Source organism: Brachionichthys hirsutus, unplaced genomic scaffold (assembly GCF_040956055.1).
Source record: "Brachionichthys hirsutus isolate HB-005 unplaced genomic scaffold, CSIRO-AGI_Bhir_v1 contig_1377, whole genome shotgun sequence".
Classification (NCBI taxonomy): Eukaryota; Metazoa; Chordata; class Actinopteri; order Lophiiformes; family Brachionichthyidae; genus Brachionichthys; species Brachionichthys hirsutus.
This window is the reverse complement of record NW_027180852.1, coordinates 3,283-25,000: the sequence shown is the minus strand read 5'-3', so window position 1 is coordinate 25,000 and position 21,718 is coordinate 3,283. Positions and strand designations below refer to the sequence as shown.

The 21,718-nt window shown below is 45.6% G+C and overlaps 2 protein-coding genes across 5 annotated transcripts; both read right to left on the bottom strand.

The window, feature by feature from the left end:
• Positions 1 to 197: 197 nt before the first annotated feature.
• LOC137916801 (follistatin-related protein 1-like) lies at positions 198 to 10,902 on the bottom strand (the record flags this gene model as incomplete). Its single annotated transcript, XM_068759766.1, has 5 exons — positions 10,887 to 10,902; positions 10,727 to 10,783; positions 1,317 to 1,418; positions 1,054 to 1,183; positions 198 to 230 (listed from the first exon to the last, which is right to left on the bottom strand). Coding segments are annotated over exons 1-5 (325 nt in total), but the record flags the coding sequence as incomplete, so codon positions are not given.
• A 5,962-nt stretch (positions 10,903 to 16,864) lies between these two features.
• LOC137916799 (gap junction alpha-8 protein-like) lies at positions 16,865 to 18,142 on the bottom strand. 4 transcript variants are annotated; one of them, XM_068759764.1, is made up of 3 exons: positions 17,096 to 18,133; positions 16,997 to 17,038; positions 16,865 to 16,963 (listed from the first exon to the last, which is right to left on the bottom strand). In XM_068759764.1, the coding sequence occupies exons 1-3, from the start codon at positions 18,131 to 18,133 to the stop codon at positions 16,865 to 16,867; spliced, it is 1,179 nt and encodes a 392-aa protein (XP_068615865.1). The 4 variants fall into 4 exon arrangements, with proteins under 4 accessions (XP_068615865.1, XP_068615864.1, XP_068615863.1 ...); XM_068759763.1 differs by lacking the exon at positions 16,997 to 17,038 and having other exon boundaries at positions 17,051 to 18,133; XM_068759762.1 differs by having other exon boundaries at positions 16,865 to 17,134; positions 17,213 to 18,133.
• Between the last annotated feature and the right edge of the window lie 3,576 nt (positions 18,143 to 21,718).

Genomic DNA, 21,718 nt, shown 5'->3' with positions numbered 1-21,718 from the left:
CCAGCATTCCCGTGTTTGAAATGAAAAAAAATAAAAATTTCAATTTGGATTTTCTTCTCACCTCAAAAAGATCAGACTTAATAATAAATTAAATGTGTTTTCTTTTTAAATATCAACTCATTTTAAATATTCTGAACAATTAAAGTCCTTTGATTATACATTCAAAAGTGTGCAGACGCATACGTGAACGGCCTCACCTGGGCTGGCGGCTGCCTGCTCAGTTTTCTTCTCTGAAAAAAACAAGATGAAAAATGAGAAAGGTGAGACAACATTCAAGGTTAAAAAAATGTGGATAACTGATAAACATGAATTATTATATAAACCAATATAGAAACCATTTTCTTCACGGCTCTGATCAATGTTCAGCGTGCCACAGCGTAACATTAGAAAGCCCTTTAGACGCTCTACAGATACACACATAGATTCTGGAGGTCAAGGCCAGCAGTTCGGCGAGCCTTATATAATTTACGAGCAATGCTGTGAACTCACACACCAGGTCAACAGTTCAGTTCAGTCCAACAGTAACCATAGCAGATCAATAGCTGCAGCTCGTATCGATGCTCGTCCCTGAACTTTTCACCCTCGTCTGTTTCAAATCAAAATTGAGTGAGAATCTGAATAAAAGCTTTCAGCTGCGTGTGTGCTGCTGTCACTGGATCGCATTAGTTCAGAGAGGAAGTAGACGACGACCCTGGAGGAGGACGATTGTCACACATGGAGCGAAGCCTGAGCTAGCGCTCCAGCTGCACGGCTACATGAACATATGACAGGCCTCGTTCTCCTCAGTCTGCTGCAAACACTCTCTCCTAATTCCGTGGTGCATTTAGCTGCAAGAATTCCAGTGCCTCTGCTGCTCTCCGTGCACGTTGCTGCCTCCTCATCACTCCTCCGTATCTGGAGGTAAATCTATCTCAAGGGTTCTCAAGGGTTCTCCAATTATGTCGTGCAGCTGTAGAAAACATTTGAAATATGTGAGTTTCTAATGGGTCCAGTCCATCTTTGGGGGGGGGGGGGGTCCTGTGGTGAAGGCGCCTTGTGTTCCGCTGCTTTTACCGTGACAGTGTCCATCGTGGGCAACCTGGATCTTCAGGCCGGTCAGACAAGCGTCCCTGTGGAGCTCGCAGTGGTTCCTGTAGGTCTTACTGTTGCTGCCACACACTGACCTCTTGTGGGGTTTGCAGCTCTGTAAAGACAGGGGAGGGGAGGGGGGGGGACGCAAGCCAGAGAAGTGAAAAATAGGGGAAAACTTTACCTCAAGAGCTTTTTAAAGAAATATTCACACCAATTGTATAGGTCTCTGCAAAGCCAACACTCACCTCTATGCACAGACAGCTGGGCTGCCCCTTCTCATTAACGGCACACTCTCTGCCAGCCCCACAGAAAACATTGGCGCACACTTTGCTCTTGCTTTGCACCTCCTGAAAGAACAGAAACATTCTGACATGCCACTGGTTTCCACCACAAGGCTGCGCTGTTATCCACTATTCACAGGCCCCAATGTGGTCGACACCCTCCACATTTCAAAACGCCCACTCTATGCTCGTTCTCTATGGAATCAACATCTCATTCTGCTTTCATATTAAAAGCACGCTCAATCAAACTTAAGCCACTGAAAGCCAACACAGCTTTCAGTTTCTCCTGAACTGTAGAATGAGATGTCTGCTCATTTAAAGCAGGTGTTAACAGCGTTGTTTACTACAGCTATCACTTAAATCCAGAATGCATCCTCATCCATCTCCCCTGGATTATTCTCTGTTCGCTTTTTGTGTCTTTTGTTTGCAATTTAACTCCATTCTAATGTCTCCTTTTTATTGGCTTGTTTCTGAATGGTGCTAGATAAATAACTCTGTTACTGATCTAAACAGTCTGTGTACTCTCTACTGCATTGACAGTATAAAATCCCCCCCGAGATTCATTTAAACTAGGTTGGACTAATTTATCTTATTTGCTCATCAGCAACATTTCTTTGAAGCACTTCAGAATTTTCCAAGACATCTGGTGGAAAGTCAAGAAAAGAACAGCAGATGAATGATTGGCCGAGTATTTGTCATCATTTTGTTTCTAATTTATTGTGAAATATACTTTGTTTTGCAGTCACATTTTCCACAAACTAGATATTTAATCAAAGCAAAATGAATATTACTTAAACTATCCAAGCGTAAATGTGCCCTTTTTAGCATAAGCTGTTTTTCAACACGTCGCTACCTCCGCCAAGGAGATTATGTGATCGGGTAGCAGGGTGATACAAAAACTACAAACACTTTTAAACTACAAAAACTACAAAACTACAAACACATAAACATTTCTGTTTAGATAAATGCTTCAGGATCCCCGTTCTCTGACACGCCTGCTTTTACAGCCTGCTTGTTCGCCAGGCTCGAGAAGTGGCCATGCTCCATTTACAAAAGAAGGTAACCCTTGTGTGTTTGTGTGTGTGCGTGTGCGTGTGAAGGGTGTTTCCACATCTGGAGTCTGAGCTGTGTTTTCCTTTGGGCCAATTCCCATACCCATGATATGTTTCTCTTCTAGACTCCCCTCCTCCTGCACAAGCCGCCGTTTCCTGTAGGAGGGAGACCGAGCGCCGGCCTTCCATGTATCAGGACACGTGATCTGGATTCCAAGCTGCTGCGCGTGTTAGCGAGTTCAGGTTCTGGTATGTAGCTTAAAAACAAAGCTGGGTCATTGTGATCGAAATCTAATAAACTCAGTGATGAGCAAAAAGAAGAAGATGGAGAGAGAGAGAGCCGAGCAGTTCACTTCTATGCATGATTTAAACACTCTCATGCACACACACACATAAAGTTGAGGTCATGGAAAATGTTCAAAGCAGCCCCTTTGGCTCTGAGGATGTTGGACACTTTAGTTTGTTAGTCACAGATGGGCTGGAATCCTGCTGAAACCTGTAGAAACCTCCGGTGAGGACATGAATAATAGATGGGTCTCCTGAAATGAATCTGGGATACCAGTAGAGCGCAGTCTGTCCGTCTCTCAGAGCAGAACCAGCAAAGGATTCGTGACATTTGGCAAATTAAAAGGGAGGCACGGCACCCTGTTTTTTTCTCCAGCTGATTCAAGTGGATTGTTGCTATGGCGAGGGCATGTAGGGATTCCTGCTGTGGCAAGATCGCAGAAGTGTCAATCAGCTAAATCAAATGGAGCTAAACACATAATGAGATCACAGCAGGGCGTTTAAAGGTTTCCACACAGACAACAGTGGTGAAAGCGAATGACACTCCAGCCTTCATTACAGCAGGCTGCCTTATGGCGCCATAAATCACGCCTGCGTTTTGCTTTCATTGTTGCCGTGAGCAGGAGCGCGTGGACACGCTCCATTATATGGCGGATGTGTCGTCAATGATGATATCTTGATGTGAGGGCTGACATTATCGAGCATGTCTCTCATTGCAAAAACCAATAAAAGGAGCCATCAAGTCCCTGCATGCATTGTGCACGAGAAGAGACAGCGCGGCGTGTGTCGTGCAGTGTCAGTCATTTCCTCCCGTGATAACTGAGGCAGGCGAAAGATAAAGGCCAACGATCTCTTTCTTCATATAAATAAATGAAATCGTGATTATCCACAGCTGATGAGGACTCACCACAGCAGCGACGCAACATCTGCATCCGACACACAGAAACCCCAGCAGGGCGTCTCTGTCATCGGTTAGTGCACAGTGCAGACAACCAATGGAGCTTCCACCTCCAAGGGACCGCTCTGTGTTTGGTGCATACGTGTGTGTGTGTGTGTGTGTGTGTGTGATGCATCATTGATCTAGCAGCCCAATCAATGCTTCTCTCTTGTGGATGCCACATTAGAGCCAGCAGGAATCCCATTCCCATAATGCACAACCAGCCCCTCATTAGCACAGAAAGCATTGATTTATAGACTGTAAACACACTGGCTCCAATACACGCTTCATGACAAATAGCATAATGGATGTTACGAGAGAAAAAAGAATCAGCAATATCCATTTGATCAGCTCGATCTGTCGATTATACACACGGAGATTCATGAAAAGGAAATTCAACAACGGAGCAGTGTCCTCTCCTTTTCATACTGACTTGAGTCTTTCTGCAAAACAAAATAACTACATGTATGACAGTAGATTTCAATGCATCCTGTCTTTACAACTGATAATAATGTACATATATGCATAAAGGGAACGATGAAACATTTTGGGTAGATTCTTTTTTTTGGTTGTGTAACTTAAGAAATACGAAACTAGTTTAGTTTTGTTTCATTTAAAGTCTTAAAGAGCTCGTTTGTCTCTGTAGAATAATAGAAGAAGAAAATTGACAACTTATGAGCGTGCATGTATGAGTAAATTCATCTTAATCGTTTTAACATTTAATATCGAAACACTCTTTTCATGCCACAGCGCAGCGTCTAAGTGAGCACAGCGAGGCAACTTTACTCTCACAAATCTTTATCGCCGTTTCTCAAGCAAGACTGAACGGGAAAGAAGAGGTGAGGGGTTACATTCCTAAACTATGCCTCAGCTTGGGTCTGACAGAGTTCATCTTGAGCCAGTATTTAGGTCAGAGAGGTGCCTCTTCTCCCCCCCCCCTCACTCTCTCTCCAGCTCTTCCCTCCGTTCCAGCGCTCCAGCCATGGATTGTCCAACCTTCGTCGGCCTCCATGAAATGTGGGCTCACAGCCAGCAGCCAAAAACAACAGGGAGAACTCAGGCCGAGCAGCTCGTCTACTTCTGTCCGAGACCTCCCTCCCAAATCTCTCTCTCTCTAAGCAGAACACACCGGAAGAGAAAGGGAACACAGCCGAAGGGGAATGAGAGAAGCACTCGTCCACCAGACACGGCACTGACACGTTCAAGCCGTTTTCTACTTTAAGGAATTTATTTCACAGGAGATCAACAGAGCGAACCACCGGGTCTGGTTTTGACTCATTCCAGTCGAATCTGCCCTCAATACTTCTGAATCTATTCATTTATGTCTTCGTACATATCGTATCAGGGTGAGTATCATTTCCTCTGTACCTCCGCCTCCAGAGATGAGACAACAGGAAGGAAAATCTCCACTGAAGAACACATGAAATCACCATAACGACGCATTCTGAGTGTTGACTGGCGACGTCCTTGGAATAGCGAGGCCAGAGTAAGACTCATTTGAGGGTGTCATGATAACATGGGCGTTCTGCGGGTGGTCTCAGATACCGGCTGAGGGGCCAGATCTGATTTTAAACCCGCAGGAACGAAAGAGGCCCTTAATAAAGACCGGTTTGTAAAGGGCTCTCTGGTATTCTTCACTCTTCTCCTCTAAATCTGATGCAGTGTGAAAGGAATGCACCAGTGGAGAGGACGATGATGTCACCCCCGTCTAGGGACTTAACACTCACCATCCCAGTTTCAGAAAGCTGAAAACAAGAAACAAAAGAAAGAAACGGGGACAGAAAGAACCGAAAAGAAAAGAATGGAGGAAAAGAAAGAGGAAAAAAGGGAGAGAAAGAAAGCAAGAGGCTAAAATAAAGTCACAGTCTGGGCAGAGCCACATCTGGCAGCAGTTAAAGCGTCACTTGAGAGCATAAACTGCTCTAAACACAGCACCGCCCTCCTCCCCTACCCCGGAGTATGTTGACCAAAGTGCCTCTTGTCCCCACCAGGTGACCGTGTCAGTCCCATACAGGACTGTCCTGCCTTTGTCCCACCCAAACGCGTCTACTTCCTGCATAAAATACTGATGTTGTCATTCCTGTCAACAGACTGCACATTTTACCCTCTAATTCCTTGTCTTATCATTTTATCTCAAAAGTCTTTACTCTTTTTTTTCTCCCACCTTTCTGTCCCTTCCCCGCCACCCTGCTCTGTCCTGGCCATTTTCTTCCACTGCCAGGAAAAGAGTGGGGGGTTAGAGGAAGGGAGAGGGGGGGGGGCACTCCAGGCTCAGGCCAGGAGACTGAGCAGCTCCGTTTCCCTGCCCTTCGCTTCGTCTCTGAGTTCAGTGTCAGGGCTAATGGCTGAGTCGTGTTTTTTGCCTCATTCATCCCCACAGCTCACTGAGAATCCGTGAAACATTTACCGTTGTCTATGTCCAGTCTCTGGAGACCTGTTTGCTGTTTTAATGCAGATAAATAGAGCTGCACAAAGACGGGAGATTGGAAGCAAAAGGCCTTTTTTTCCATTTAAAATGTAAAGTCAAGAGGCCACCAGTGCCACCAAAGAAATCTAGTCTGTGTAAAAAAGTTTTCCTCTTCTATTTTGTGTTTTTATTTAATTAGCTGAATAAATACCACAAGTTGTATTTGAAAGCGACAAAAATGTGCACCGGAGAACTCGTCGAATAACCCACTTGAGAGTTCACCTGTGTAAATGAGCCCATTTATCAAGGATGTCTGCTTTACGCGTAAGAATTTAAGAATTACTGCTGGAACGACGCCAGCAGTTAATCGCTCGTCCCAATTCTCCACAACAGTCTGCTTTCAGACTCAGCCAGGTCTCGAGGTGCGTTCAATACGAGCACAGGACGGAATCTGGAGGAAGCAGACACACGGCTTGTCGTCAGTGCGTCTTCCCTTTCTCCTTTTCCTGATTCAAACCCACTCGTAGCCCACTTTTAGCACGCAGGCGTAAGGTAGCGTGTGACATTATCTTCCAGACACAGACCTTTTGAGTGTCGTGCTCGGCTGTTTGCTTGTGTTTATCCGTGTGTGTGACGCCTTTGAGCGCAGAGCGCCGCTAATGATAAGACACAAGTCGAGCTTGGAAAGGCTAAATGAGGACTGCTTTTATGCCAAGCCGAGAGTGAAGAGAACGCACTGCGGGGACATGAAAAGCAACGCACACCCCTCCGTTTTCCTTTCAACACCCTCACCAAAGCTTTACCCCCCCCCCCCCCCCCCCAATCTCCTCTGCTATAATTGCATGACTGTCGCTCTGTCTCCTTTCTGTTTTACATCGCTCTGTCTCACTGCCCTCCGCTGTCCCTGTGCTGGATCCATGGCCGGATGCTGGACTCCAGTACCGTAATTGCTGAACTATTATGCGCACCTGTGAAAAAGCCGCACCCACTGAATTAAAAAATATATATATTTTGTACTAAAATAAGCCGCACATATTCGTAAGCCGCAAGTGCATTGAGACAAATGATATTTAACGGAACACGGCTCGTAACGATATCCGCAGCAGGTCTCCAAGGTGAACAGCCTCTGGCATGTTAGAATAAGGGAAGTCGGCAAATCAGATCCGTAACTTCGGGATAAGGATTGGCTCTAAGGGCTGGGTCGGTCGGGCTGGGGTGCGAAGCGGGGCTGGGCTCGAGCCGCGGCTGGGGGAGCAGTCGCCCCGTCGCCCTCCCCTCTCCGCCCGTCGGAGGCTGCGCGGCGCGCGCGCCCGCCTGGCCGGGTGTCCCCGTCCCCCTTGCCCCCGTCCCCCTCATCCTCCGTCCGCGGGAGCGTGGTGCGGCAGGGGTGGGGACGCCCGGGAGGTCGAGGGGGTGGGTTCCTTCCCACCCCCTCGACCTCCCGGGCTACGCGGCGTCGGACGCGCCGCGTAGCGGATGGCGGACAGGCGGCGGGGACCGGGTACGGCGGTCCGGCGGCGGCGACTCTGGACGAGCGCCGGGCCCTTCTCGCAGATCTCCCCAGCTACGCGCAAGCGGGGCTTTCCCTCCGGGCGGGCGGGCGTTAATTTTGTAACGAAAATAAATAGTCTTTAACGAAACACGGCTCGTAAAGAAAGTGGGAAAATATACGTAAATTTGCCGCGTCGTTGCATAAACCGCAAGGTTCAAAATATTGGAAAAAAGTAGCGGCTTGTACACCGAGAATTACGGTAATTAGAGCAGGCCTGCAGAGGACACGGTGTCCCTTCATGCCCCCCCCACACCTGGGCAGATATTTTTAGCCCACCTTGTATGCAAGAGAACAGGCATCAACATGGCAATGTGGCAGGCTGCTTGGAAGCATGCGGCTCAGTCAGCCAGGCTACCTTTCTCTGCCCTACTATGGGGAAGTCAATACAGACCCTACTCTGCTCTGACAACGTACCCCCCCCCCCCTTCACTCCCCTGTTGTCTTCAGCTAATTCGATCAAAATTGTTTTAAATGTGAATTTGTGCTCTTAATCATTAGCAATGACACTTTTTGAAATGTTATGTCTTTCCTTGAGTAGAAAGAGGAGGAATAATTTTAAACCATGACTTGACGTAACAACACGAGATTTCAGCCAGCGATGATCAGCGGGTAGAATCATGCAATGAATGGATTTAGCATATTCATAAAGAATAAGAAATAATCAAAACGTCTGGCAGACAACGACGCCGTCTATGCAAGAGGAGGATGAGGTCAGCAGATGATGCGTTCAGTGACAGGATCTTTGTCATTCATTAGAGTAGCTCACGAGAGCGCAGGATAAAAAAAACTTCAACTCATTGAGAAATGTCATCGTCACGCCGAACCGATCAGAGAAGGGAATGTCATTCCCTTGCCTCCAGATTTCCGGCTTTAACTTCCAGTCTTCTTTTCTTTATCAGCTACAGGCCTGCCTGAGAGGAAAGAAGAGCTTGTTTGTCGTTTATTTGTTGGCCTCACTTCCTCTTGAAGGCTGCCTGTTTTAAGATCCAGCGACAGAGCAGATCGTGTCTGTGTCCTTCCACTCTGGCACCGTAGCCGGTGATACAATAACATCACATGCCATGAAGACGGAACTATAATCACTCCTCCCTGTTTATATGCTGGAGGTTGCTGCACAAGCTCCCAGGGCTGCAAACCCTTCAGACTTTATCTTGACCTGCTTTGCATTTGAATAACATTCCAACACGCCCACATCCAACCGTCCGTCCGTTAGCAAGATAACTCAAAAGGTTCCAGACGGATCGGGACGAAATCTTCAAGACATGTTGGGAATGTTACCAGGAACAGATGTTTAGATTTTGGTGATGATCCAGAAGAGATCCTGGATTATGGATCAGTTTGAAATGTTTGGTATCATTGCAGTAAATGGAACTTCAAAATGTGTTCCTCAGTATCTCGGTTGATTATTGACTGATGCTTATGGAGTTTGACACAGTCGTGTAGGGTGGGGGCCCCTATCTCACCACCGAATCTCATCCGGATCGGATCCAGAACTGAGTCAGTAAAAATATTTTATTTTAACATTGAAAACCCCATTTACTGATTACAAACACACATCAACTCCGATTCACGTTTACTTTTCATGGTTGGTGTATAAAGATACCAAGAGCAATCTAGAACGTCTGAGTTTAGTTTAATAGATGGACCATCTTGTGTATTTCTCACCTCAGAAAACATAGTCCTTCATAATAAATCAAGGGTTAGCATCCAGATTTTGTCTTTCCCTATGTATAACGATATCGACACGCCCTGTGGGCTCATCGGATCCACTCCTGTCATCGCTTTGCTCCAACTTGTTGACCTCCTTCACACAACACAGTGGAATGCAGCCAGACAGCAGCCCATGCATGACCGGGGTAATTACCTCCAGAATAGATTCTTCTAATGCCCCCCCCCCCCCCATTAACATACACTGAACACACTCAGCTGTGTGTTCTATCTTCACCATACCTCACAGATCACCCTCAGCAGTCTAATAAAGGGAAGGACAACAGGGGGAGCTAAGAGAGGAGCCGGCCTTCACATTAGGATGGGAGTGATGAGACAATTGATTTATCCGTCGCTAAAGCATTTGAAAACCCATCCTCTAATTAGCGTGCAACTGTGGTGGTGGTCAACACGGGTGTAAACACAACGGCAGGTGTTAAACACAACGGCAGGTGTTAAACACAACGGCAGGTGTTAAACAGCTGTCTTCAGTCACCATCAACAGCCGCCCGTGTGTTTCTGCTTCTCAAAGCAATAGTTTGACATTTTTTTTAATTGCTTTTCTCACAGAGTTCAGAACATTAGATCCAGCCTTCCCTCTGTGATATAAGGTCAGCTAATAAGGTCAGCACATTATCTCCTCTGTGTTTATCTTTGTGCCCCCCCCCCCCAGTACACACACAAACATCTGTTAAATGACCACCCAAACACAGTTTGCCGTTGGAGCAGCTGCCAGTCGGAGGAGCGTGTGGCAGCCTGTGTGGACGATGAGTGGACATCAAGCACAGCAGCAAGATGGGCTTTGAGATGCACACACACACACACACACAAACACACACACACACACACACACACACACACACACACACACACACACAAACACGAGCCTTCCTTCTTTTCTTTTCACAGCTGTCTGTTGCTCTTTTGTTGCTCTGGTAAACTAAAAGCTCCACAATAAGACATTCGTGTTTCTGGTCCAGCCGGATTTATTTGTGTTTGTCTCAGCTCACACATTGGATTACTCGTTATTTCCTTTTTATTTGGTTTGTTTCGACTTTTCTATGTGCAATCATATTTCGATGAATAATTCCGTCTCTGTTTGGGGGGGTTGTCCTGGGGGCATTTATTTATTAAACTGTGAGTCTGACTGCCTCCAGAAGGAAGCGCGTAATTGCGCAGAGTGCCAACAACACGGGAACAATGGTTGCATGAGAAGAGAAATAGGTCCAGCTATAACACGCAGGATTCTGCATGTAAATGCGGGTTTTGCGACAGATGATGTTTTCCAGATGTTTCCCCCACCCTCCCGTGAACAAAGCTGTGTTGGTGTTACGCAGACGGACACCTTTGCGCGAAGATGTTGGCAGATGAAACGTTTAAAACCACCCGTTTGGATTACATTTTGACATTTAGAACCGTCTGAAGCAAACTTACCTCGGCGTTACAAACAGCGACGGCCAGCAGAAGCAGCGCGGCGACGCTCGGCGACATCTGGACGCCAGAAGAGGAAGAACAAAGTCGGGTTTAGCGATGGGGAGAGTTTCTCACCCCCATCCGGGCTGAGGAAACTTGAAAAGGGACTTTTCTGGCTCACCATTCTGGAGATGCAGGCGCTCCACTCGGGAATCCGCTGGACGCTGGTCGGGAGGCGAACCGGAGATCCGCGGATTCAAGAAATCTGAGGAGCGGAGAGGGAGAGACGCGTCGGGTCGTCGGGCTCTCCTCCTCCTCTCTCTCCGCCGTGGCCAATGAGAAGGTCTGGGCTCCTCCGAGGACGTTCACTGGGGAGTCGAGGGAGGAATAAAGTCTCACACTCCTCCTCCCTGTTCGAGGCTCCCTGCTCGAGGCTCCCGTCGCTGCTGGCTGCATCACGCACGCCACGCCACGCAACGCACGCCACGCAACGCTCTGACCAGGCTGGTGGTGCAGATGATCTTTACAGAAAGGGACTTGTGTTTGTCAAATCTTTGTGGTAAACATGACCTGAAACAATGAAAGATAAACTAAACCAGATGTGTGATGACGTCATGTGAAGAAAGCAGACTTACACTTCCTCCTCCCACCCAAACACCAAACTCCATGTTATCCTCAAACACACACAAACACACAAAAAATGCTAATTTAATTTTCGAAGAGAAGCTTGACGTACTTTTTCCCCTGAATTCATTTGCACGCACAGACTCTCTCTCTCTCTCTCACACACACACACACACACACACACACACACTCACACACACACACACACACACACACACACACACACACACTTACACATCTGTGAAACAAAGGGCATCTCAGAAAAGGGCACCGTTTTTACAGCATTGTTCTCACTGTGTCCTGCAAGCTGCTGCCTGGAGGTCAGACTTCTTGCTGCTACATGCTCCAAACAAAGAACATTTCCTCTCCAAGCATTCGTCTCTGCTACTGATTTACATTCATGCTCTGTGCGTGTACGTGCAACAAGCCATACAGTATTCAGGAGGGGGAACAGCGGCATTAGCTTGTGTGATGTCTCTGTCTGCTTTCTGCCGGTGGGCTTTCCATGAAGTATCTCAAATATTCACCGTCATCCATCAACGCCTGAAAGGGTCAGAGAGTTGGTGCAGTCACTCAGAATGAAACTCACAAATACACAATATATAAACATCGCATTCATGCATATCTCCCTTTTGAGTTTTCTTGAAAAAAATTTCACAGTCCTTGTGTTCCCTTCTGCTGGAAGATAAATATATTTTTGACGTGCACACGGCGCGTTATAGTGCAGTTTATGTGTTTCTGCAGCAGCAATAAACTGGGAGGCATGTTTATAATACAAAACAATACATGCATATACATAACGTATATGTACCCAGAGAGAGAGAGAGAGAGCACTGCAGGTGAGCCTTGGAGCACAGGTGACCGGAATGAGCTGATTCCAGGAGGAGGATCTGGAGGACATGAGAAGTTAGTGTGTGGACAAGCACAGACCCGCCTCAAGCTGCGACATTTTGCTGTAAGGGGAGACGGGAATCCTAAAATGTGTTATTTGGGTCAGTGAAGCCTCAAAAACTAATACCGTACAAGCAGCTACATTCATTTCACTGACCTGGAAATATTTGGTGGAAGTATTTTTATACAGAAGGTCAATTATTATTATTATTATTATTACTATTATTATTATTATTATTATTATTACTATTACTATTATTATTATTATTGCTGTTGCCTCACAGCAAGAAGGTCACAGGTTAGAATCCGACTTGCAGCCTTTCTGTGAGGAGTCTGCGTGTTCTCCCCGTGCCGGCGTGGGTTCTCTCCAGGTTCTCCCCCCCCCCCCAACCAAAAACATGCAGCTTAGTTGAATTGGTTACACTAAATTGTCCATAGGTGGGAGGAAATCAGAAAACCCAAGCAGACACGGGGCAAACATGCAAACTCTGAGGCTGGATCAGAAATCAAATCCACAGTGATGTGTGTCCCCCAGAAGATAATAAGATACTTCCTAAGTGAGGCCAAGGAGCTGTCAACATGTTTTTATGTTGTTGTTGCATCATATATAACATGTAATAATGATGTGTATATTTAAATAAAATCTGATAAAAGATCTCTGGGAGATCCGAGTCGTGCTTTTGTACATAGTAATAAATACAAGGATACAGACTAAATCCTATCATAACTCCACTAAATATGATTGATTATTTTTTTAATTGACCCAAATAACTTTATTATCACACTTTAGAGATATTCACAACAATGTAAAAAAAAAAAATAGCGCTATCTGATTGTTAACAGTTAATAATCGTAACTTGTGACACGTTTTGTTTCTATAAACAGAGAGAATATTTATCACAACAATTATTGATCTCATATTTCTGTGTATGACACCGCAGCCTGCATATGTGTGAAGTGTTAAGATTAAGAGCTGGCCGGGTGCTCTCCAGAAACGGGCTGCATACAGGAAGTGATGATGATGATGATGATGATGATGATGATGATGATGATGATGATGATGATGATGATGATGATGATGACTCTGGTGAGCTAATTAAGGCCTGGTATGTAACACATGTTGTGAGCCAGTTGTTTGCTGAAGACAACGCAGTGCAGGGACTTTGCTCACTCGGTATTTGTATTGTTCTGTGAATCAATTTGTTTCTCCACTAAAGCAAATGAAGTGAAAACATTGCTCGGTTAGACATGAGAAATAAAGTTGCAGTACTTACACGCCAGACCTGAAAACAGAGCGCTTGGTAAAATGAGGGCGGGGCGCCCTTGAAAGCTGTTCGACCATGCTGTGCGTCATCAGGACTAAAAGGAAATCACTTTTGCAGATATTTTGTGTTGTATTATGCACCACTTTGCTGCTTTGCTTCGGTCGGCCGCCTCCGCTTTCAAATGCTAGAGATCTCTGTCTGCTTGCTCGGAAAAACCTCTGCGCTCTGGTTGGAACTAAAATACAGCTTTGAAATGCATTTAAGTGCTGGGATGCTGAACGGAAGGCTGGAACTGTGAAAACAAAAGGTCGTAAGAAGAAAGAGACAAAAAAAAAAGAGTCCAATTCATTACTAAATATTCTCTATATTCTCCTTTTTCTATAAAGGAAACGTTGCTTTTGGAATCATCTCAATTCTTGCTTTGCCACTGAGATCTGCACTTCTAATTGATGCCTGGTGAGAAGAAGCTCGAGTCAAGAATAATAAATCCCTTTACAACACTGCCCCTCAGTGGGGATTTAGTCTAATACCCTCAGCCGTTCCTCCTCCTGTACCTGTGTTTCATGAAAGTACAGCACTGAATGTTTTTCAGACTTCCTCTCCAAACATAGCTGCCTGAAGCCTAATGGTTTGTCTTCCTGGTCATCTTGAGTCTACAATAGTTTCCTTCCACTCGCCTCCAGCTCAGGTGAGTGGCGCTTTGGGACATTTACATTCAATCAGTGGATCTGCAGAGAAAGCCACCAGGTGGCTTCGTATACAGAGAGCAAGCCCATGGACGGCTGCTGCTGGGATACAAACTGGGACTTACTCAACCCCAGTGGTGTGATGATGAAAAGCCATGCAATGTGCAAAATAAAAGTGAAACACTTTTGTCCCTTTTTTTTTTTGTCCCAGATCACTTTGGTTCTTCCTCAGGTGCCCGACTCATCTACCAAATTTCATCAAATCCTCTCAAGTATTTTAAGTGATTCAGATTCGAAGAGCAGCTTTTCATAATTCAGTGATGTCATTCTGGATGGATAGAAGGGAAGGGGAGAAGATCAGTGTCAAACTTTTCCTTGTTACTTATGATAAATATTCAACTTGGAAATTTTTTTGTTTGCTTCGATTTGACTTTCTCCAGTAAATGCAAGGTTCCAATTCCCCGGTTACTTCACACTACTCTGAACCACAGAGTGTGTGTGTGCATGCATGTGTGTGTGTGTGTGTGTGCTTGAGAGACACTGACTGACAAACACTTCTTGACCACGTGTGACTCTTTATTTCATTGGTTCCATTCCAAAAGAAGATACTGCTACACATCTATCAGCAAAGAAGACTACAAGTTAGTAAAAAGTTGTTGTTGTTGTTGTTGTTTTCCTTTCCAAAGATTAATCACGTCTTCTTATAAACATTCAGGCAATGCAACAGTCTTAAAATACAAAAAAAATAGAAATACATTATCGCTGTACACAAGGACCAGCATCATACTTTGACCACAACACTGTTATGTGAATACGTGTGTTCAGGTAATTTGTTTTATTGAAAGCTCTCAGATTCCACAGCATTGGATTATGGTGGGGGGAGGGATGGCTGGGGCTCACAAAGGGGTCAAAGGTGAGTGTGTCTTGGTCATGTCCACCAACACGGTGAGGTGTGTGTGCATTCAAAGGCACATCCACGGGTTCAAGCTGCACTGTGCGAGCGTGTTCATGTATGTCTGCAACCAGTATCTTGCTAATACTTTATAACTTTTATTTGTGAGGTGGTGGGGCCTACAGAAAAAACACTGTGGGTTTTTTTTTTCTCTCTCCATACATCCCAGAGCAATATATGCACCTGCTTACGATCTTCCAAACATTTGAGAATTCACATTTACAGATAAGGCACAGCAAATGATGCAGGAGCTGTTGAGATAAGCAAGCCCGAGACGGTCAGAAGCTTTGTGATCACTTTAAGGCTAACCACACATTGCATTTTAATTCTTGCTGATGAGTCCCAATCCAATTAGTCATTATTTAGATAAATGCATGAGGCAGTGTGGGCACTTTCCCTTTACTCCCTTGTGTTTGTGAGGTTGGATCAACACCGAAATCATAATTAGAATTTGCATGAATCCTCTTCTAGACAGTAAAACAGCTGTTCTGCACATTATGCACACGATCAGACACGCAACAGGGCATTGTGTACGGGGGGGTCGCCCATAGTTGTTTGTTTCTGTCTGGATTGGACAGCATGTAATGAGTATTGTGTTTTCTTGTTAACGTTATATCGTCCCATAAAATCAAGTATAAAGATTTTGTCACAGTCGGTCAAGGAGGCCTGTTTTCATTGATGAGCGCGGTTTCTTTTATTGTCTCAGGTCCAACAATGCTACGTATGTGCTGATGCGGCGTGATCTTTATCGCCCGGACGCTTGTTTGTACAGCACCAATAGAGAGGATTTGGCCCGAGGTCGCTGTTATAGTTCATTCTCTAGTCTGGGTCAGAATGGGCCCTGCTCGCTACAACGGACAGCCAGTCACATTTCTACCTCAAGCCTCCAAAACATAAATGTAAAATGCAGAGAATCACAATGAAAAAGACATTCAAGGCGTTGTGGTCTGGTTTTAGTTTGTTTTTCCTCACTCACTCAGCTCTGGCTGTGCTACATGATATATTTATATATATATATAAACATGAAATGCTCTGAAATTGATGCACATCTCTCTTCATTGAAAGAATCCCGTGTAACTTGAAGCATAGACGAGGTCTTAAGAGGGTAGCGCAGTTTAAAACCTCTGAATGTGCAAAAAAGGCACGCTCTTCTCAACCTGAAAATGGACTTCTTCCTCCAAAGAGCTTCATACCTTTAAATGTACGGGCACTTAGTTGTGTGATTTGTGCATGTGTGCAGCCGCTCACATGCACCGCATTCTGCTTTTACAGCAGTTTACATGGGAATAAAAGTTGGTGCCTAGCTACAGCAAATGTACTAATTGGCAGAAACACAAGAATATTGTACCCCCCCCCCCCCCGTGCCGTCAGCCCCATGTAAAAGACCTAACCCTCCATTTAAACTCTTTCAGTAGAAAAAGATGCTTCTAAAAATCGACATCGATTTTCATCAAGTATAAACATTTACCTCTACCGGTACATGTGTCCTTTCCACATTTTTTGAAAAATATATGAACACGATACAAAATAAATCCTGTACTCCTCCCCTCTTTAACCAGTACTTTTTATATTCCACACATTATGTAGCATAATTGTTTTAAGCTTTTAAATCTGTCCCTGTTGACTTTTCATCCCTTGGTTTTTGACCTTTCTGTTTGAGAGTTGTCTTGAGTTAGAAGCGTGTGTGTGTGTGTGTGTGTGTGTGTGTGTGCTCTGTAGATGTGTGTGTTCTTGCTCAGGTTCATACAGTGAGATCGTCTGACCTGGCCCTGCTGCTGGCTTTGCTCATTCGGCTCAGTGGTCTGGTGTCTTCTATCGTATCCATGGCCTCCATTCCTGCCTGTGGTGTAGCGGTGCCCTCCCTGTTCAACACCTCTTCTACCTCCTCATCCTCATCCGCAACCCCCTCCAGCTTCTCTGCTTCCACTTCTGCCGGCTGCACCTCCTGAGCCTCCTCCTCGCATAATGTCACCCCCTCTGTCTCAGTGGTCTGGGCATAAGAGGGCAGAGTCTCATCGTACACCTGAGAGAGGTCCTCCATTGGAAGCACCTCATCCATCTTTTCCTCTAGCCCATGAAAGGGTGGGGCTCCTTTCCCAGCCTCCATGCCCACCTCAGCGAGCGGGTAGAGGTGAGTAATGGGGGGAGCTTTCTCCTCCTCCAGTAGCCTGTAACCCCTTGCCCTCTGCAGGGAGGGCACGGCCAGGGAAGGCAGGCTCTTCCCTTGTGGCGGTAGAGGTGCGGTGGCCTCTCCTTGGGCCGGGGCTGGCGCTGGCTTGCGAAAGACAAAGCGGATCTTCTTCAGGCCCAGGTGGCTGATCTCCACAAAGTTGAGAAAGAGAGAGACACAGGCCACAGCCAGCATGAAGATGATGAAGACAGTCTTCTCTGTGGGGCGAGACACAAAGCAGTCCACGGTGTTGGGGCAGGGCCAGCGGCTGCATTTGTACAGCGGCAGGATGCGGAAGCCATACAGGAAGTACTGGCCCACCACGAAGCCCACCTCAAACAGTGTCTTGAAGATGATGTGGCAGATGTAGGTCCTTAACAAGGTGCCCTCCAGTCTGAACTTCTTGCTTCCCTTCGTGCTCGTCTCCTTGGTGGTGCGGACGCTTCCCTGGTCGGGTGCCAGAGGGAGACGCTCCTCGCTCAGCTCCTGCTGCCGGCTGAGCTCTGCCTCCTCACGCTCCTTACGCTTCTCCTCCATGTGAACATGGTGCACAGCATGGCCCACGTACACCAAAGACGGCGTGGACACAAAGATGATTTGCAGCACCCAAAGACGGATGTGGGAGATGGGAAAGGCCTCGTCGTAGCACACATTCTCGCATCCAGGCTGCTGCGTGTTGCACACGTAGTCAGACTGCTCATCGCCCCACACAAATTCCGCCGCTGTGCCGAGGATGAGGATACGGAAAATGAAGAGCACCGTGAGCCACACCCGGCCGATCACCGTAGAGTGCTCGTTAACTTCCTCTAAAATGTTACCCAGAAAGCTCCAGTCACCCATGATCGGTCCGTAGCACTACAAAATGAACGGTGGGGTAGGAATGGACATGGAAGGTGTAGATAGACAGGAAGGGTGGGGTAGGCAGGGACAGACAGGGGGGGGGGGGGGTGCCAAATGTAAGAAATTTAAAATGGCTAAACTCAAAAAGTCACAATTTGCATGTTCAAAACCGTAATAATTGAAAACATCTAAAGAGGGACATCAAGTCTGTTACAGCAAGATTCAAAATCATGAGTCAATTATGAAATTACATTTATTAACAATTAGTTGATTTAGCCTTTTAGAAGTCTCCTTCTCAATGTGAACAGCATAAAACATGCATAAAACGTTAAAAGTAGTTCAAACTCTAGCTCTTTGCAAAATACCAAACAGCAACTTTGGATTAAAATTCCTTCAACGAGGTGACGATTTGGTAGATCGTCCCTCTTCCGTAAAGCATGATGGAGGCTAAAAGTAATCAAATGGACAACTTGCCACAGCTGCGGCTCCGGCGAGGTTGAGTCCTGTCCCGTTCTCTCGGCACCCTGCAGGGAAAAGTGAACTTTGTTCTGCCCTCCACCCCACCTAAAGCCCCGTCCTTGTCGCCCCACTGAGCAGATGTGAATGAATCCGCTCTGATGGTTGGTTTTTAGTTTGCTGCAATATTTAAGCTTGGAGCCAGACGGCCTTTATTTGCTGGGCGACGTGTGGTGACGCAGGAGACAATAGGATCAACAGAGCCAGAGCGAGGATGTATGGGAGCAGGCCTCAGGCTCCCACACCAACATGGACGCTGCACCGCCGGGGCACCGAGTGCACTCCAGAGCTCCATGCATGCAACTTCCTCACACATACTGTACGTCCTCTATGTGGAAGCACACAGCAGCATGTGTCCCCTCCAGCTGCCGTGTCCGCCATTAGAGCCATGAATGACAAACTAACGCTAAGTTTATGTCCTCACACTGACCTCACACTGTGAAAAAACTCTCATGTTAAAAGAAATGTAACATTTTCTGATTTTGGTGGCAGTGGTTTAATTCTAATTGTATTTAATTCTCTGAAATGCTGCTTCTGCAGTTCTGTTCAGTGTATTCGTTTGTCAGCTCGTCAATGAATGGGTAATGGATGATTATGTATTATTCTTCCTTTTCAATATTACACTCTAGAATAGTGCCCATGCTGGCTCAGTAACTAGAATAGTGGTTTACTATTAGAACTGGATTTAAAGAGCGATTAAATTAAAGGATTGCACAAAAACGTTATTAATTTTTTTAATTTGCGCAACTCCGTTCCTTTCGTACAATCTAATTTCAGAATGTTATTATTTTTCCATGATGTCACAACTATAAAACGAACAGAAACCAGTATTGGTTTAATCTATTAGAAAAAATAAAATATAGTAATAATTCACAGAAACGTGCTTTTTTCGAATATTTTTTGGCAAACAACTTCAAACAGGATAATATCCAGTAACCATGTACAACATATTTGATGTATTTCTCAGCTGGTCAGGTGAGGTGAACTCATGTTGCATCTTATTAATGGTCATATCCATCAATCACTGACCAACACTCGTCACTCCTTTTTTGGATATGTTTCCACTCTACTCATCATGTTACAGCCAACCCTCGCTGTCTCTCAACCAATAGCATTCGCTGACCTGGATGACATCACAGGGGGTCGAGCGGCCTCCACACTGAACACAGATTTTCACAGATGTGTGAGACGCTACTGTATCTTTCTGTTTTAAACATCCCATAATCACTCATTCTCCTCTGGATGGCCCATGTGATCTGCCCCTGGTGTTGGGAGGATAGAAGCTCAGGGCAGGCATCAGGCTTGGGGGGACCAGGGGACTCCCTTTAAAGAGCTATGTGTTTGGTATAGTTGCATGCTAAGCCCTAGCCAGGGCTCATGAATGGCACTAGGATTTCACACAAAGACATGATGTCATGATGCAGGGTGCGGGCCCTATTAAGCATGTGCAGTGAGGCATGGGGCCAGATTAGACTTTAGGAGCAGGACACCAACTGGCCGTTAATCAGAATGCTAACGCGATAACAAACATATCGTACTGTGATCTGCCTATGGAGCGATGGTGCCACAGGCTTCCTGCTCCCTGGGCCTTTGAAAGGCAGGAAGTCAGACTTTTGTATCAAATCATTTATCACATGAATTTCAATGTTAAATCTCGCCCACTTCGGCAGGGATTTGATCCTCCAGCTCAAATCTCGCTGAGAAAAACGCTTGCCAGGACAGCAAGAAGGTCACAGGTTTAAATCCGACTCGCGGCCTTTCTGTGAGGAGTTTGCATGTTCTCCCCGTGTCTGCGGGGGTTCTCTCTGGGTTCTTCGGCTTCCTCCCACCACCAAAAACATGCAAATTGGTTACACTAAATTGCCCACACAGTGTATGTGTGTGTGAATTATTGTCTGTCTGTGTGGGGCCCTGCGATGAACTGGCGGCTTGTCCAGGGTGTAACCCCGCCTCTCGCCCGTTGACTGCTGGGATAGGCTCCAGGACGACCCGCGACCCGGTTACAAACAAAGCGGTTCGGATGATGAATTCATGAATGGATTGTTTTGCACACCTATAAATAGCTAGAATGTAATTTATCAGTTGGATGCTAATACTGTATTGGGATTTATTAGGATGCTATTGAATGTTAGCATTGTCATCCCAACTTCATAGACTCAATAAACAATCCAGTTTACTTCCCACACATCTCTTCAAATAGGTATTCACACACTTGTAGCATATATTTATAGTTTGTATATATAAACTAACGAATGCTGAGATCACATTGCAAACTAGGTTTGCAACAACCCTGACACCAACCGGCTACAGCAACCTCCAAGGGTCCAGATCAAATCCCCAACAGGTTCACACGATGAGAAAGCACATTCCAGAAGAGGGCAGCACAGGCTGCAGTAGCTTGCTGTACACACTGTATTTAGCTGATTCAGCTTTTATAGCAATATAGTGTAAATATCAGGGAAAGCCATAACAAGTTACTTCAAAAGCATTTTTCTTTTTTTAATTCTACTTCATTCACCACCATTAAGCTCTGTGACTTTGGATAGTTTTCAAGTTCAGTTTAATGTCTGGAGGTCTGAAGGATCACATGTATCCTCAGTAGAATAAAAAAAAGAGAGAAAACAGCCCCCCATGAAAAATAACATGACAGAAACCACACAGTTACAAACCCCGTATAAAAATCTCTGCAACAAAGCTCTAATAACAAAGAAAAGGAATACATTAAGGAAAATAATTAAAGTTCTGGAGTGGCTGAGACAGTCCGGTCTGAATCCCTGGTGGTTCAGCACTAAAGCGGTGCAGAGTGACACCACAATGTTCTCAGAGACAGGTCTCCAGTTTCCATAACCTCATTGCCTTATTCAATTAAATGCGGAGAAATTGCCCTTTCAGGGATCAATAAATTGTTGAATCTGAATCATTTAAAGCTATCATATCATGTTCACCCACACCTTTGTTCTGTTAAAGTTTGAAGACCATCAGCTCTTTACTCCAAATAGTGTTTATTATTATTTATTTGTATTTATTTGTGCAGCCTTCCTTCTCGGTCGTTTTCGTCGCTCGCTCTTT

Excerpts from the sequence above, each read along its gene's own strand:
- LOC137916799 (XM_068759765.1), bottom strand. The coding sequence starts at position 18,133 with ATGGGTGACTGGAGCTTTCTGGGTAACATTTTAGAGGAAGTTAACGAG.